Below are 18387 nucleotides of genomic sequence, written 5' to 3'. Positions count from 1 at the left end.
CAAGAGTAATAATATTTGCACTATAGGGATCCCATAAGATGAGGAGAGAGAGAAAGAGGAATAAGAAAAAATAGCTGAAAACTTATCAACCGATATCCCAATCTAGACAGCACAGACAGCCCCTAACAAGATAAACCTACAAAGTCTACAACAAGACACATAGATAATAAAAGTCACAAAAAGTGGGGCACCTGGGTGGCTCAGTCGGTTAAGCATCCGACTTTGGTTCAGGTCATGATCTCATGGTTTGTGGGTTCGAGCCCCGCATTGGGCTCTGTGCTGACAGCTGGCTCAGAGCCTGGAGCCTGCCTCATATTGTGTGTCTCCCTCTCTCTCTGAGCCTCCCCTGCTCTCTCTCTCTCTCTCTCTCTCTCAGAAATAAATAAAAAACATTTAAAAAATGACAAAAAGAGAGAATTTTAAAAGTAATAAAAGAAAACAGTTATATACAAGGGAAACCCCATACGGCTATGATCTGATTTTTTAGCAAAAACTTTTCAAGCCAAAAGGGGTGGCATGGTATATTCAAAGTGGCAAAGGAAAAAGACCTACAACCAAAACAGAATTGTCAGATTAATATGTTGTATGCCTGAAACTAATATAACATTGTATTTCTATTATACTTAATAAAAAAGCATGGTTTTGGCCAAGAATTAGACAAACAGAGCAACAGAACCAAATAAAGACCTCAGAGAAACCCACATACTTGGAAATTTAATATATGACAGACTAGCAATGTGCATCAGTGGGGAAATGAATTATTTTCAACAAATGGTTGCTAAAAAAATTAAAAAGAAAAAAGGCCAAAGTTATTGAATCCTTACCTACAATATAGCAAAACAAACATACAAAAACCCTCACAAAACTTAGAAAACAACACAAGTCAACCATATGTTTGCACATATAGGAGGATTAGGAGAAACTTAACAAAGACCATGGGGAAGAAGAAGAGGAAAAATAGCGGGGAGAGGGAGGGAGGCAAACCATAAGAGACTCTTGATTGCTAAGAACAAACTAAGGACTGATGGGGGTGGGGGGAGAGGTTGGGGGGTGATGGGCATAGAGGAGGGTACTTGTGGGTAGAGCACTAGGTGTTATATGGAAACCAACTTGACAATAAACTGTTTATTAAAAAAAAAGAAAATAATACAAGTCAATTCCAAATACCTTTAGACTATTTGAAAAATATATAGGAAATCTGCATGACATTGGGGATAGGAGAAGAATTTCATAAGACAGATAATACAGACCAGAAAGATGATGAAGCAAATGCGAAGCCACATTTATTAAAGAGATCATAATGGGAAAAGACAAACCACAACTGGGAGATGATAGCTGCTATTCATATTATTAAAAGGAAAAAGAGTCTGTCCCGAAAATGTTTTAACACTTTTAAAAATTTACATGAAAAATACCATCAATAGGAAAATGGACAAAATTTATATAAGGATGTTACAGATGAAAAAACTCAATTGCCAATATGCATATAAAGTTATGTTTTAGTCCTCATTAGTAATGAGGAAACTAAAATTAAAACCCCAATGAGATACCATTTTATACCTACCAGACTGGCAAAATCTCAAGGACTGAAAACACCAAACGTGGTAGACAATGGTGATAATAAGTCAGTACAGGCATTTAGAAAAGTGATTTGGTTTAGGTAATAAAGTTAAAAATGTGCTTTTCTTATGACCCAGAAGTATTCTACCGGCATTTATTCTAGGGCAACTCTTATGCTCCAGTAGACATACTGGAATGAAAAGAATGTTTATAGCAGCTGTTTATAATAACAAAGAACTGACCAACTCTATTGTTTATCAACAGGAGAATGGACAGATTGTGCCATATTCATATAATGGACTGAAATGGATGGATCCAAGAAACACAATGCTGAGTGACAAAGCAAATCCCAAAGAATATATCACTGTTACCACTACAAAGTTAAAAAACAAGCAGAAGTAAATAGGAGTGATTAAATATGCATGTGTGTACTTGTATAAAGAAATAATAATGCAAAATGCAGGGAACACGAAGTAAACAAAAAGGACAGAAGGTGATTCAGGAATACCGACTCCACCTGAGGTTTATCATTAAAATTCTATGCATGGTTTTTCAGGCCTGACCATAAGCAATCACAGATGTTCTACCTGGTGAGCCTCAGAGGCCTGCTTTACTGCTTTCTGCTATTTGCTGCCCTTTCACCCTCCCATACGTATACCTTTAGGGATCATAAAACTGCCACTGCCTTTTGTTTGGGGATCCCTTATTCATGAGATGACCTCCACATGTGTGCTCCTCTGCCTGAACCTGGACAGTGCACAGTTCCAAAAGGGAAGATGGAACTGAGGTGGGGAGAATCAGCATTTCCTCCAGTTTTAGACTCCTGTTTCTACCACTGCACCAAGTGATCGAAGGCTTAACTCTTTCCATTTTGGCTGAACCTAATAGCTCAGCTCTTGTTTAGCTCAGCAGACCCTTGAGAGTAATATATTTCTTTTTTTAAATACGTTTATCAAGTTAGGATGTATAAGAGAGCTACTTTGAATGTCCTCTGTAAACACTTTTATCGACTTACGTTCTGTGGAACTTTTATGGAGAGGGCAAGTATGATGAAACCACAAAGAAGCTAGTGTTTAAATTATAGCTTCAGTATCTCAGGATATAAAAAGGTGAAGGAAATTGTGGGGTTATCAGAAAGTGCTTCATTCTTTTTAAAATCTGTGTGTACAGTAGTATGTAGAATACAAAGGATAGTTTATAAAATAGCCTATGTTTTAAAAATGTCCTTCAACTGTTTTCTTCATTCAGACTACTGTATTTAAAGTTATGTTTGTCCTTAAACTACTTTCTTCATACCTCAGGGATTTCATAAATCAGTTTACTTTTTGCCTCAACCATTCAGGCTCCATTTCTATCTCCTTTTGGTTTATGTCATGGGGTACTGATTTTTTAATTCTTATTGTAGAAGCTCCCTGGCCCCATTCCTTGACGATCAGGGTTCCCCATATCTGGAGCTTTCCAAACAGATCCCATAATATCACAAGTGGTAAACACTAAAAGCACACAGTATTTCATGCTCTGGTCATTGTTTTATGAAAGGAGAAATTATACTTTATGTCTGGTAACCAAATCTCAAAGGTAAACAAGGTATTAGAAATTTCCTTGCCCTTATTTTGCTAGTTCCTTCTACCTGTAGTACCATTAGTTATCATGTAGAATGTGCTTTCCCATTAGCTCATTTGATCCTTACAACTATACTAATTCGATTGCACACATATACATACTCCCTTTTTACATATGAGAGAACAGAAACAAAAGCAGAGGTTATTATGACACCTCTGAGGTCACTCAGGTAGGGAGACCTGAACCCAGAAACTGGTATTCCTATTCTACTGTGTACCTCTGGGACGCTCTGTACACCAAGTCTCTGCTATTTGCTACTTGTCATAAACTTGTGGGACAACCGTAAAATAATAAAACTAAATCAACTTACCTGTGATAATGCATCATTCAGAATCTTTATAAAGAATACCAGGGCTTTTGTCAAATACAGTTTTTATCATATCTTACTTTTGAGATGAATTTCATTCATCTATTAAACATCACATTAAATGTTATTGACAGCAAAGTAACTTTAACGAGCTTTTCTCAAATTTTGCTCTTTCTTACACGGTTTCTATTTTTTTTCATATATATATGTATATATAGAAGCTTTCAGCAAGTAGATACTTGGCAAAATCCTTACTTAAAATTGATCAACGCAGAAATGTTTCCACTCACATTTTAGTTAGGAAAAAAATAGCTTTAAAAAGAGACCTCAGACAAAGTTACTAAACTTTTTTGCATTAGTTTTCTTACCTCCAAAAAGATGGAATGCCTTCCTGCAACTTGGGAGGGGCCATTTTGCAGAGCTGGATTTCTGAAAGCTTTGTTTTATTTTCAAATATTCTTTAGTAAAGAATGTTTTTGTGGCATTGTTCAGTTCTAGGGTAAAGCAAAAGAAAACAGTAGTTTTTGACATTAATTTGAGTAAAATGGCAAGATCATGAAAAATTATTCTTATAATAATTTGATAATAAATTTAGATCTCTTTAAGAGAGAAAACAGAAGTAGAGTTAACTTTTAATTTGAACTCAAGTGAACATAATTCCCCCCAATTCAAATTCGATACAACTTTGATGTGCCTACACATCCAGAATACATCTACTGGGTATTTTCTATGTCAGTTATTATGCCAGAGGCAGCAAAGAGTAAAACCTAGTTCTTGCCCTCCAGAAGGCTCAGACAAAAAGAAAGAAATAGGGGCACCTGGGTAGCTCAGTCAGTTAAGTGACTCTTGGTTTCAACTCAGGTCATAATCTTATGATTTTGTGAGTTCAAGCCCTGCATCGGTCTCTGAGACTGCTTGGGACTCTCTGTCTCCCTCTCTCTCTGCCCCTCCCCAACTTGCACTGTCTCTTTGTCTAAATAAATAAATTTTTTTTTAAAAAAAGATAGAAATAAACAGGTAGAGAAAAAAGGGAAAATGTGTTACAAGTGGAACAAGAGAATAACTAGAGTACAATCCTAGCTCAGGAGAGATGATGAAAAGGAAAAACCTTTTTAGAATTTTTCCTACTTCATAACCGCTTTTGTTCATTCTCTATGTGGTGGTCAGGGATTTACAGAATCAAATGCTGTTGATGTGAGAAAGTTTAAGAAAATGCAGAATCAAATTCTCAACCTTGCAGACTTGGTTATGAGTGAACGAGAAAAAGAAAATATTCACTGGAAGTAAACAGAGACCAATCAGAGAAGAGATGTGATGATATTCACTTTAAATTCTAGAAAGTACTTAAACTATGTCTTATATAAGCCATGGAAAGCAGAAGCACATAGACAAAAAATGCTCACCTCTAAGGGGAACAATACAAGTTAGGGAAAAAGATAAGCTGCTATTATAGCATGCATTTAGTAGGATATGACTAGTTTTAATCAAAGAAACACAGTTATATAAATCTTAAAACAGTCTCTTCAGACCTCACAGGTTCTCACTCTGGGTAGCTGTAAGGTCAACTAATAAGTGCACGCCCTATAGAATCTGGGGTCTAGAAAAGTTCTGCATGTTGGGAAAAGAGAGGCCAATCAGGAATATCACATCCAGTACCGATGAGTATTTATCTGTGTGTCCTCTGAAAATAAATTAAAACCTCATTTTCATATTCTTTATTTGTAAACTGTTCAAAGCTAAAATCTTGCTTAGGAAGTCCCATTTTCCAGCTAAATATGCAGCATGAGGACAAAGGCATACAGAACAGGGACAAAACCAAACCAAAAATTCTACATATGATACTGTCGAAATGGAGTTATAGATTTTACAATATCAGAGTCATTATAATTGTATAACTTATGCTGAACTGAGGTTAATATTTAGGAGTTCCTATTTTAATATCTAGGTAACCCATAATTAATGACTTATCCATTTTAATTTAGTAGCTCCATTTAGTATTTGCTACAATGTTTTATATTCATAATTTTTGTACCAGAATAATGGAAGAGTTATTATCATCATCATTTTTAACTCTTCAGGCCCAGGAGAAATCTGCTAGTATTATGACTTTCTCAGGGGAGAGCATTTATCCAACTTTTTCACCTCAAGCAGTTGTGTTCACTTTATACTTACTGATGTCCTTTAATGACTGGAACACTCAAGAATCATTTCAGTAACTGTTTCATCACTCAAGAATAACTGGTTTACCCTCTGCTAGAGGCATTAAAAGACTAAGAAGTGATCTATAAAATTAAAGCCAGTTTACCCATAATATGTACTGAGCTCTTACTATGATCAAGACAAAATGCTAAGTACTTTATGCTGTGATGATGCATACTATTATTTTGTATGTAAATTACATTTCTAGATTTAGAGAAAGGCTTTTGAAATCCTATGGATAGGGATATATTACTGGATCCTCCAAAGGTTATCATAGCATCCATCCTTGCCTTCAAAGAATTGATAATTCTCTGTCTCCTGTGTGAAAAAAGAAATAGGGTTCCATCTTCCCTGTCCACCACATCATAGCCAATGATGCAGTTTGGTTTACTTTCAAAACTGTCAAAGTCACACATAGACCTGGTTTAAAAAATCCAATGGTAGAAAAGGGAAAAATGAAACAAACAACAAACAAAACGACAATGATCTGTTCCACTCCTTCTTTTTCTACCTCCCCTCCCAATCCCAGTGACTATTTAAGTATTCCTGTATTTTTTTTTTTTCCTGGAGATTAATCTCTATAGGAATAAGTCAGTAGTTTTCAAAGCGCTAGCTTTGAAAGAGTTGGTTTGCAAAGTACTAGCAACATGTGAAATGATTTTGGGTGATACTGAATGAAAATGTTTAAGCATTTCAAAGTTACCTATTCAAAGTACATTATTAAAAAAAAAGTGTACTCTAGCATCAAACACATAAATTCACAAATACTTTGCTAAGGATGAAGCTAACATAAGTATTTAAGAAAAAAGGTGTGTTGGTATGAGGAAACTACTTAAGAAAAAAATAATTCAGGTGGTACACAGATACAGTAAAAACTGTAAAGGTGGAGCCACAGGCGTACAAAATGAGTTTCACCAGGAGAGTTAAGGTCCCTTGCAAATAGCACTTTCTTGCCTCTCTTACACAGGTGCCAAGTAAGCATTGCCTTTTAAGCTCTGAAGATTTTAAGACAGTTGTATGGGTTATCATTGACACAGTTTGAGGAACACTGCTCTAAATATTATGCTTACTTTGATATTTGTTTCTTATAATAAAAATAATATTTCCACAAATTAAAGCTTGAGAATGACTGCACTAGAAGGCAAAATCAGATACTCTTACTGATAGAATGAGATTGGATTTCAGGCTCAGTGACTATTCTGTACAAAATAGAGGCATGGATGGACACAATAACAAAACCATTATTAGCATAAGAATTAGCAGACCAGACTTACTGGTAGAGAATAAGAGAAAGGGTGAAATGCTCTTAATAGAGATAATAGACCATGACCAATTATAGACTGTCACAGTAGATAAAAAGAGGAAGTGCGATATTCTTTTGGATGAGCTATCTGTCCTGGATAAAGCTCACCAGGACATGAGAAAATCAGATCAAAGAATAATTCTTCACTGTGCAGGACTGGCCCAAACACTAGGATATTTGTCATCCCTGTCCCTAGTGACTAGATGGCAGTAGCATCCCTCATTTATTGAGACAGGCAAAATATCGCTGATGAAAACATCATAGGCCTCTTCTGTGCTTAAAATTCTAGATTAGCTTCAATGTCATTTCCTTATTTAGTTAGGGAGTTCTATACATAAGGTAAAGACTTTCCTTTTCCTACTTCTAGTGGAGTTCACTGGGATATCTGCTCATCAGCACCTAGTTCACCCAGGTAAAGGCACAAGAGTAATGGGAATGGGGGTGTGTGTGGTTAAAATGGAGGTGGAGTTTGAATGGAGGAAAATAGTGGAACAAGAGTGGAAATCATTCTTGCTGAGGTGTGAGTGCATCTGAATGGGGAGAGGGGACAGAAGTGAATGATTTCACAGTAAATAGGATACAATAAGCTCTTGCTTCCTTTGCAATGCCTGGGACACTCCCATCTACTATATAACAATGGGTTGGGATCCCAGATCAATGGATACAGCTATGTCCAGACTTATCCCACTGTTTCCCAAAATGACTTCACCATTATATACTTTAACAAAAATATACATGAATCCCAATTTCTCCATATCCTTAACATTTATTACTATATTTTTTTTTATTGTAGCCATCCTCACGGATGTGAAGTGGTATCATAGTTTTGATCTGCAACTAATAACTAATGATGATGAGCTCTTTTGTGTGTGCTTATTAGCCATTTTTATCTTCTCTGGAGAAGTGTCTATTCAAACTCTTTGCCATTTTGAAATTGGGGTGTCTTTTATTGTTGAGCTCTAAGAATTCTTTGTATATTTTAGATACTAGCTCCTTGTCACATATGAATCCTATAAATATGTTCTTTCATTCTGTGCTTTTCTTTTCACTTTGTTGATAATACCCTTTGAAGCATATAAGCTTTCAACTTTGATAAAGTCTAACCAGTTTATCTAGTTTTCTCTTTGGTTGCGTTTTAGGTGCAACATTTAAGAATCCACTGCCGAGGGGCACCTGGGTGGCTCAGTCGGTTGAGTGTCCGACTTTGGCTCAGGTCATGATCTCATGGTTCATGGGTTCGAGCCCCGTGTCGGGCTCTGTGCTGACAGCTAGCTCAGGGCCTGGAGCCTGTCTTTGGATTCTGTGTCTCCCCCTCTCTCTGACTCTCCCCTGCTCATGCTGTCTCTCTCTCTCTCAAAAATAAATAAAACATTAAAAAAAAAAAAAGAATCCACTGCCGAATCCAATTTCAAAAAGTTTTACACCTATGTTTTCATCTAAGTGTTTTATATTCTTACCTCTTACATTTAGGTCTTTGTTCCATTTTAATTAGTGTGTGTGCATGTGTGTGTGTGTATTTCTGTGTGTGCATAAATATGGTAAGTTAGGACTCCAAAGTCACCTTTCTTTTGCATGTGGATATCCAAATGCTACAGGGCCTTGATTTCTTACAATCTTTTACAAGAACAGTGGTATAGTAGTATCAGTTAAATGGTTGTTTTATTGGCGTAAGGGTTGAACCTCTCATACAACCAATCAGAAACCTCTTTACTATTTATTATCCTTAAACATGATTGATGTACTTGTAAGAAGATTTAAGTCTTTTTATATTATTTTTTTAACCTCTCAAAATTTTGTCAATCATATCATTTTTAGTTTCTTTGTTGACTACCTTTTATACTATGCTTTTATTGGTTAGAACGCTCTTGGTTGAAACTAACAGAAAATTAGTAATTTAATTTTCTGTTTTAATTAGTAATTTAATATTGAATGGAATAGGAAATCCAAAGGTAGTATGGGCTTCAAAGCTGGCTGACTCAGTGGTTAAACAAAGTTATCAAGACCTTATGTTCTTTTCTTTCCTCAGTTCTGCTCTCAAAAACAAAGGTTTTGTACCAAGCGGGTTCTTCACTCTTTCATAAGATGGCTGCCAAGAGCTATCTCTGTTAAACACTTTCTTGTTTACGTCCAATGGGAGAGAGAATAACTTTTCTATTTCATGTCTTAAGATGAAAGACAAACTTACTTTTCATCTCATTGGTCAAAACTGGGCCACCTGCAGACTTGTAAACCAGTCAGTGGCAAAGGGAATAGATTACCAGGGAGCCAAGGATGGGGTCTGCTACCCAGGAGCCACCTGGTCTATGTTGGGTGAGTTGAATATGTGAATAAAACTCAGAGTTATATTAGAAAAGAAGGATGTAATGGGTACTAATTAGCAACCAAAAGTGTGTGCTACCACTTTTTTTCTATCAATTTTCAACAGTATATCTTCACTTCCCTTAAAAAAATGGATATCAATTCCTTCTACCGTTTCTTCTACTTATCCTTCTCCACTTCCTCTTCCCAACTTCTCATGTATTAACTACTTTATCAAGATCACATCTAATAGTGCTAATTTAAGTAAAATCGCCTAACTAGTTAATGTTGTATTTCAAGTTTAAAATCATTTTGCTGAGGTATACTCTATGGAATAAAGCTGGGGGAAAGGTCATTATTATCTCTATCCACTGGGTTACTATAACAGAATTATGTTAGAACTAACCCTTGAAACATTGGCCAAATATCTTGAGTTCCTTTAGGAAATGACAGCTTTCCCACTCTAACCTTTGACAGTAATTATCCCATTCTGTCTTCAACTGGAGTGGTGACATTAAGTAACTGAGAGGATTCATTCACTTAATAAGTAACTGTCAGGGTTCAGTAAGGTTAACAGAATACTCTAAGACTGTACACTAACTTTTTCAAAGTATCACCAAAAGCATTTGGAGCCAGAAGAGAAAAATAAAATTCATTTACAATAGCAACAACAAAAATATACAGGGAGAAGACTAATAAGAATTGTGCAGAGCCTTTAGGAAGGAAATTGCATAAATTTATTAAGATGATATACCATAATAACACTCAATATTATATCAATGTCAATTAAAATGAGTTATCCCCAAATAACTTATAATTTTAATTTACTTGTGAATTATTAAAACATACAGTCTAGCATAATTTTAAGAGGTAGAGGGCAAGATAGAAATATGAATGGAAAAAAAAGGTGTAAAGAAACACACACTGTAGTAATTATTATTACTTTTTAAAGAATGACAATTCAACTAGAGCAGGGAAAAAGGATTGTTCAACAAATGATACGGGGATAAATGTCTCAGGATATGGAAAAAAAGTACTCCATTCTTTTTCTTTAAATGTTTGTTTGTTTATTTCTTTAGAGAAGGATTTCATGAGTGGGGGAGGAGCAGAGAGAGAGGGAGAGAGAGACAGAGAATCCCAAGCAGGCTCCCTCCTGTCAGCTTGGAGCCCAACGCAGGGCTCAAGATCCCATGAGATCATGACCTGAGCCAAAAACAAGAGTCAGATGCTCAACCAACTGGGTTACCCAGGTGCCCCCAAAGTACTCCAAACTTAAACCACGCATCATACAAGATGCTAAATGAAGTTAAATGTGGGATAGGAGGTCAAAATGGAAACCTAAAATACATGGGGATAAAGAGAACGTTTATATAATTCTGTAGTTAATGGGTAAGGCCTTTTAATTCCTAACTTTAAAATTAGAGATACAAAAGACCAATGTTGCTACATGAGACTACATAAAAATATAAAAGTTCTGCACATCCATAAAATACAAACATAACTAAAATACAACTGACAATACAGGAAAATGATTTACCACATATGACAAAAGCTGACAGTAATTTAAAATAATCTTGTTAATAAGAAAAAGATGAACAAACCATAAGAAAAATCAGCAAAGGTCATGGCCAGGGATTTCAAAAGGAAAAAAAGTGCCCTGAATGTGGAGAAAATAAGCCTTTGTATAATACTGCTTGCAATGATGTTTGAGCACAGTTTTGCAACATATACGTAGCTTTAAAACACACAACAACTTTAACTACCAGTTCTACTTGTAGAAGTCCCTTGCAAAGAAATACTCAGAGATGTGTGCAAATATTTATCTCCATATAACAGCAATTAAGTAAATTAGAAATAACTAAATGTCCCATAATATTGGTAGCTTAAGTAGATCATGATATAATCACAAGAGTTTTAAGTAAAATCAAGCAGGTTAAAAGCCTTATGTAAAATATAGTCATACTTTTTTTCCTGTAAGAAAAATAATTAAGTACATGTATGTAAAATATTCTGGAAATATACTCACTCAATATGGTCTTTAAATGTTAGGAGTATAGAGGATTTTGAGCTTAGAATTTTAACTGGATGTTCTAATGTTTCCATAATGAAATTGTATTACTTATATAATTTAACAAGTTATTTCTATAAGAAAACTAGACCATAATGTTTTGGCTACTAGCAATGTCACTTTCCCTAATTTATACTCTGGCATTTCCTGAGCTTTTATCAAAGTATACCAGAAGATATAGTGTCAGGAAACCTGACACGGCACTTGCTCTGAGGATGTTTTTGAGGACACTGCCTACTCCATTTCTCAGTAGGCCCTGGAAGAGAAATCACATAAAAAATTCCTTTTCAAGTGCCAGAAAAACTTTTGCTTATTCTTAAGAAGTGGGATGCTTCTTTTAATGAATCATGAGAATTATTTAATTGTATACTTACTTTTATTTTTCCTTAGGTAGCAGAATATTTAAAACCAAATACTTCACGTAATTACAGTTACTATGTAGGGTCATCGGGCTTATGTATCTGCTCATCCACCCTCACCTGCAGAACATGGAGATAGCATTTTTTCCTGTAATGTGTGGCACACAGTAGTGTGCTCAATAAATATTATCTCTACTTACTTCTATCATTCTTCCCTTTTTCCTTAGCAGTTCTCTATGTTCCACATTAATTAATTTTTCCTCTCTCCATTAGTATGGGTGTTTTTAATGTTTATTTATTTTTGGGAGAGAGAGACACACACAGAGCACAAGCAGGGAAGAGGCAGAGAGATAGGGCGACAGAATCTGAAAGCAGGCTCCAGGCTCTGAGCTGTCAGCACAGAGCCTGATGTGGGGCTCAAACTCAAGAAGTGAGAGATCATGACCTGAGCTGAAGTCGGACACTTAATCGACTGAGCCACCCAGGCGTGTTATATTTCACCTTCATTGATAATTAGTTAAACAAATCCTTGTTCCAGTTTTACTTCTTCTCATTCAAGAAGAAAAACCTTAAGAACAATAAGGATGTTGAAAAGATATGGAGTGTGGGGGAAAAGCATATGAGTTTTCCTCAGATATTTAAAGAATTATTCTCTAAGACTCCAGAGGAAATAACAAGGGCCAAAGAATGAGTAGCAGTAAAAGGCAGATATGCGGAATAAATAATCAACAGAGCTATTTCAAGTTGTAATGAAATGTCCTTGACATTGGAAATGTCCAAGAGAAGACTGAACTCATTAGAATATCTTAGAAAAGATCTCAGCATAAAGTAGGGGATTAGACATGAGAACTTCTTTTCGTCCGGAATTCTATGATTTTCATACAGTTCTGTGAGTTGGGCAAACACTGTTTTATAAAGTGGAGAATAAGAAGTCATCCTGTATATTATTTTCAATAATGTTCTCATAATCATTTATAAAGGACCTTAAGAATGAGGACAAAGGTGTAGTCAGAATAATCAAGCATCGTGTTAGTGAAAGAGAATAGTTACCTGTCTGGAAAAAGACTCTGGAAATAATTGTCCGGCATAGTGGGCAGGGAGTGCTTGCAGGATTGTCTTTGGCAAGAGTCCGTAAGCAGGGCTCACAGAATATGTGGTGGCAAGGGTAACACATGTATGGGTTGAAATAAACATCCAGACACACTGCACAGATGTAACTTTCCTTTTCTTCTGCATATTCATTGTCATCATCTGTACTCATCTCATTATTCAAAGTCTGTAAAACAGAAGCAAAAATAATTTCTGTTAGTTCACTATGAGACTGGTTTCCTTGAGGAAAAGAGATTGCCTTTACATTTTGTTAAAATGAATAAAAATATTTATGAGAAGCACATAATATCTCTTTCTGTGACATATTTCAAGTGACAGGGAGGCTATCTGGCAAAATGACAAGAAACTCAAAACACACATGAAAAATCCAGAAGTCTTAATTCTTCTTTTTAAAAAGTATTTTTAGCATTTTTATATAATGCCAAATGGTAAAATATACCCAAACATGTTGAAGTAACCGGTATCTCTATTTAACCAGTACCAGTTAAGTAAGTGTCAGGTATACCATTCCCAGGACTACAGATTCCCCAGTGATCCCACTCCCACCACAGCAAATGAGGGGATTGTCACAAGGTTATGGAGCCCTACATGGGCATGTGCATGAGATAAAAAGGGCAAGAGGATATCATACTTCATCCCCAGACCATGCAGGCATTATCTACTCTATACTTTGTCCCTTCGTGGACCTCAAGGCCGAGAAACAGCCAAAGCCTAACATATGTCAGGAAATGGGCAAGACAAAGAGGCTTGTGACAACTGGGGATCAACCTGATAGCTGATTCCCTCCTCCCAAAAAGAACAGTTAAGAAAGAGGTAGTGAGGAAAGAGGCAGCTCAGAGGTTAGCAGCATGAGGCCCGGTAACGGATTGCCTGTTACTTAGCCTCACAATTTCCCCATATGTGAGGATGATGTGAGGATTAAATTGGATAATCCACTAGATAAGGAGCATTCTGTGAAATCCTATGTAACATAAACAAAGTTTAATACAGAGAGGATATGAAGTAAATGTCTCTCACCAAAAGAAATCTTGGACCTATGATTTGAACGGTAATAAAGAAAATCTGTAGGAAAGGCAATAGAATCCATAATTTTTTGCTCATTTTTGATACATGAATATTCTCTCCTAAACTTAAAAGATATTTGCAAAATGGGAGGTATAAGTAAATGATTAGTACTGAACTGGGTACCCCAGATAAAAACATCTATGGACATAGATGCTGACTTACCTAAATTTTATTTCATAGTGCCAGCTTATTCTGCTTGCATTAGACTCTCAGGACTGTGCCTTGAGATTTGAACTAATTAACCTTGAAGAAACCCATGGCATAAAAAAAACAACATCATTTATGAAACCTCTTAAAGCATTTTAAATTGTGACCCAGATATTTGTGCAGAATTTTATTTCTATAAAGTACTTTATATATACAACAAAAGTAACTAGACTTCATTAAAATACACAAGGAAATAAAATCTTTGCTCTTTAAAAAGACAGTAATATTTTGAAAATAAACTTGATATAAGTTTGAAAATAGAAAATGAGGCTGGAACTCTTCCTCTATTATTTGAGCTAAGTGAATCAATCCTCAAAACAGAAATAACATATATTGTAAAATTCATGATGTTTTAAGGAGTTAAAAAGGTTTAAGAGTTTTCATTAATCCAGAAAAGTGCACATATCTAGTAATAATTCTGTTATACAAGAAGAAAAACAAAGTACCTCAAGGATAGAATTCCAGTGGGTATATCTCCAAATTGCAGAGATGTAAGGTTGTTTAACAGTAGTAAATTTGGATGAATAGTTACATTTTTTTAAATGTTTTATTTATTTCTAGGAGAGAGAGAGATACAGCGTGAGCAGGGGAGGGTCAGAGAGAGAGGGAGTCACAGACTGAAACAGGCTCCAGGCTCTGAGCTGGCAGTCAGCACTGAGCTCTTCGCTGGGCTCGAACCCATGAACCGCTAGATCATGACCTAATCGAAAGTCGGACGCTTAACCGACTAAGCCACCCAGGCGCCCCAGAATAGTTACATTTTTTAAGTTTTTATTTACATTCCCGTTCATTGAACAGTTATATTTTAAGAATTAATTACTCATTATTAGATCACTGCCAAAATAAAAAGAGGTTTTTAATAGGTATGTCTATGAACTCATCTTCACCTCCTCAATATTTCAACTGTCATAGATGAAGACCCCAGAAATGCTTAACAGAAATGTAGGGAAGGGAACAGGAAAGACAGCTGGCTAGTTAAGAACCGAAATCCTTTCTGGAATAAGGTATGCCATTAGCAAATAATCTAAAACTGTACACTAGGCTAAACCAGTTGGCAGGATCAAGATTTTTAAAACATCTCCATAGGTAGCTGGGTTGAAATCAAGCTTGAATTTAACAGATATATAGAAATTCCTAACTAAAGACTCCAAAATAAACTGCAAGCCTGTAAGGTTAATAAAATTTATCTAAAGCAATTTATGTGAAGAAAAGCTAGGGATTTTATCTGGATCTTAACTGACTTAATGAAGCTCAGTGTATGATGTAGTTACTTAGAAAGCAAATCAAACTTGAAGTGCAGTATGGTATTGGTTTATGCATCTCTCACTGTACCTTAAGGAACACAGAGAAATGAGTTATCCATAGAAACACCAAAGGCCAGGGCAACATGAGTTCTGAAACCACTTCCTAGGAAGTACGGTTAAAAGATGGAGGCTGGGGCACCTGGGTGGCTTAGTCAGTTAAGCGTCCGACTTTCGCTTGGGTCACGATCTCGCAGTTCGTGGGTTTGAGCCCCGCGTCGGGCTCTGTGCTGACTGCCAGCTCAGAGCCTGGAGCCTGTTTCAGTCTGTGACTCCCTCTCTCTCTGACCCTCCCCTGCTCACGCTGGCTGTCTCTCTCTCTCTCCTAAAAATAAATAAAACATTAAAAAAAAATTAAAAAAAAAGATGGAGGCTATTCATTCAGAAAAATATTAAGAGGAGATGAGATAAACAAGCACTTGTATGAGAGAGATCCTAATTTTCCTCTGTGTAGTTTTTATGATTAGATCCAAAAACAAATGGATGTTAAGAGACAATAGACAGTAAAAGAAATACCTATTTATAAACCCAAATGACACGAACACAGCATAAAATGTCCATTCTTACACAGTACATTTGCCATGAAGCTAAACATTTATCTTATGCTCACCATGAAATACTTTGGGACTTAGAAATAAGACAATTAAAGTCATACATGTTAACTAATTTCCTTAACACAAAACCCCTATGAAGCAGGTACCATTACTGTCATCATCTTTTAGAATAAAGAAAACTAAGAAATTGAGAGCTCACTAACTCAAACTCTAGGGATGAGGCTAGGATTTGAATGCAACCAGTATATGGATCTGGGGCAGCTTCACTAACTCTTCACTATCACACTCTTAAGTGAGTTAGTGTACTTCAAAACATCCTAGCAAATAATAAATGTGAACTGGTGATGATTATCATGTAGGTTAAAAGAAAAAGACAAATTTATATAGGATCTACAGGGAAGTAAAATTTCAAGGATTGTTCTCAAAATTAGCAAATGAGTATAACAAGTGCCCGAAGTACAACTACTTTTGACCCATGGAAACTGCCCTACAATGAACAAACACATTCAGTCTCTCACACTCCTTTCTAGGGGCTTCCAGTCTCAGAAGAGGAGAAAATAAAATGAATATAATAAGTTATATTATTAATAAATAATATAAAGCAATAAGCTTCAAAAATCAGTCAAAATTAGCATAAAAATGAACAGACCAAGAGTTTTTATTAGGAATAATAACAACAAGCAGCAGTGCCATTGGGCTCATTTACAATACTGTGGTTACTGCTCTATTTGGCCGCATTCCTTTAACTTACTATTTTTTAATAAGTGCTAGTAGGGCAGTGAATAGGAGCAAGACTCCAGAGCCTATTTGGGCTTTGACACTATTGCCTGTGTGACCTTATGCAAATTACTTAACTCCCTGGTGTATTATTTTTCTCATTTGTAAGGTAGAGATACTAAAGTACTTAGCTCACAGTTGTTGAAAAGAGTAAAAGAGTTTATACACACACACACACATATATATAAAGAGTATATATATATAAAGCATTCAGAATATATATACACTATATATAAATATATAGATATATATAAAAACATATATATAAAGAGTATATATATGTGTGTGTGTGTGTATATATATATAAACTCTTTTACTCGTTTTCAACAAATGTGAGCTAGGTACTTTTATATATATATATAAAATATGTAAATATATATATATATTATATATATAAAGCATTCAGAACAATACCTGGAATGTCAACGTTTGCTGTTGTCCTTATATTTAATAATATCTATTATATTTGGCTTTTTTTAAAAAAGTGGTTTTATGTTAACAGATATTTTGTACCGAAAATAGACAATCCCCCCATATCTCCTTACACACACACACACACACACATACACACACACACAAACACACACACACACACACACACAGTTTAACCTTTTGGTACCATAATTATGGTACATTTTTAAAGTTAATAAACAATACTGATACATTACTGTTAACTGAAGTCCATAGTTTATATTAGGGTTCATTCTTGGTTTTGTACATTCTATGGATTTTAACAAATGGATAGTGTCAGGTATCCACAATTGCAGTATCATATAGATTAGTTTCACTGCCCTAAAAATCCCCTGTGTTCCACTTATTCATCCCTTTTACTTCTTCCCCAACCCCTGTCAACTACCGATCTGTCTATATATAGTTTTCCCTCTCCAGAATGTCATAGGATGTGATCTTTTCAAACTAGCTTCTTTCACCTATCAACATGCATTCGTTTCCTTCTAATTGCTCTTGAAGTTACTCCAGATCTCTAATAATGAGAACTGCTCTTTATTCTATATCAGTTTATTCCTTGGCCTTTAAAAAAACAAGTTGCTTCATTTTCTAAATAAATACAAACTGCCTTCCAACCTTAGATATACCTGAAATGTGGTCCACTCAAGTTATGCAGTCTTATTTTCCAGCAGTGTTACATATTTATTCTTTTTTAAAAATATATTTTTATAATTCTATTTTCTTTAAAAGTATGAGTTGACATTAGTAATTTTATTTTACCTAAAACTGTCCCCAAGGAAGCAATGAATATAATGATAGTAAGTTAAAATTTTTACCTAATTTGTGTGTGTGTGTGTGTGTGTGTGTGTGTGTGTGTGTGTGTATTCCACCACAGGCAGAGGAAGAAAAAGCCAAAAGCCAATTTATGCCAAGAAAGTCCTTGGGGCAACTGGATGGATCAGTCAGTTAAGCATCTGACTTCAGCTCTGGTCATGATCTTGCTGTCCTTAGGTTCGAGCCCCACGCTGGACTCTGTGTTGACAACTCAGGGCCTGGAGCCTGCTTCAGATTCTGTCTCTCTCTCTCTCAAAAATAAATAAACATTAAAAACGTTTAAAAAAAGAAGAATGCCCTTGATGAACCAGAAAAAAGATTAACTTTGATTAACTGAATATTTATCTTTTAATTCTCCATGTGAGAGAAACAGGA

General features: G+C 35.5%; 1 protein-coding gene across 1 annotated transcript in view; it reads right to left on the bottom strand.

Annotated features, from left to right (window-relative positions):
- RNF180 (ring finger protein 180) overlaps positions 1 to 18387 on the bottom strand; it is a 171959-nt gene that overhangs the window by 50706 nt on the left and 102866 nt on the right. Inside the window, exons 4-5 of the mRNA XM_039218651.1 lie at positions 12768 to 12993; positions 3859 to 3984 (exon numbers count right to left, since the gene is read on the bottom strand). Coding sequence (XP_039074582.1) covers positions 3859 to 3984; positions 12768 to 12993 — 352 coding nt within the window. The remainder of the gene's footprint in view (positions 1 to 3858; positions 3985 to 12767; positions 12994 to 18387) is intronic.

Source organism: Hyaena hyaena, unplaced genomic scaffold (genome assembly GCF_003009895.1).
Source record: "Hyaena hyaena isolate Hyena2069 unplaced genomic scaffold, ASM300989v1 scaffold_768, whole genome shotgun sequence".
Lineage (NCBI taxonomy): Eukaryota > Metazoa > Chordata > Mammalia > Carnivora > Hyaenidae > Hyaena > Hyaena hyaena.
The sequence above is the reverse complement of the archived record's forward strand: the minus strand, read 5'-3'. Positions and strand labels throughout refer to the sequence as shown.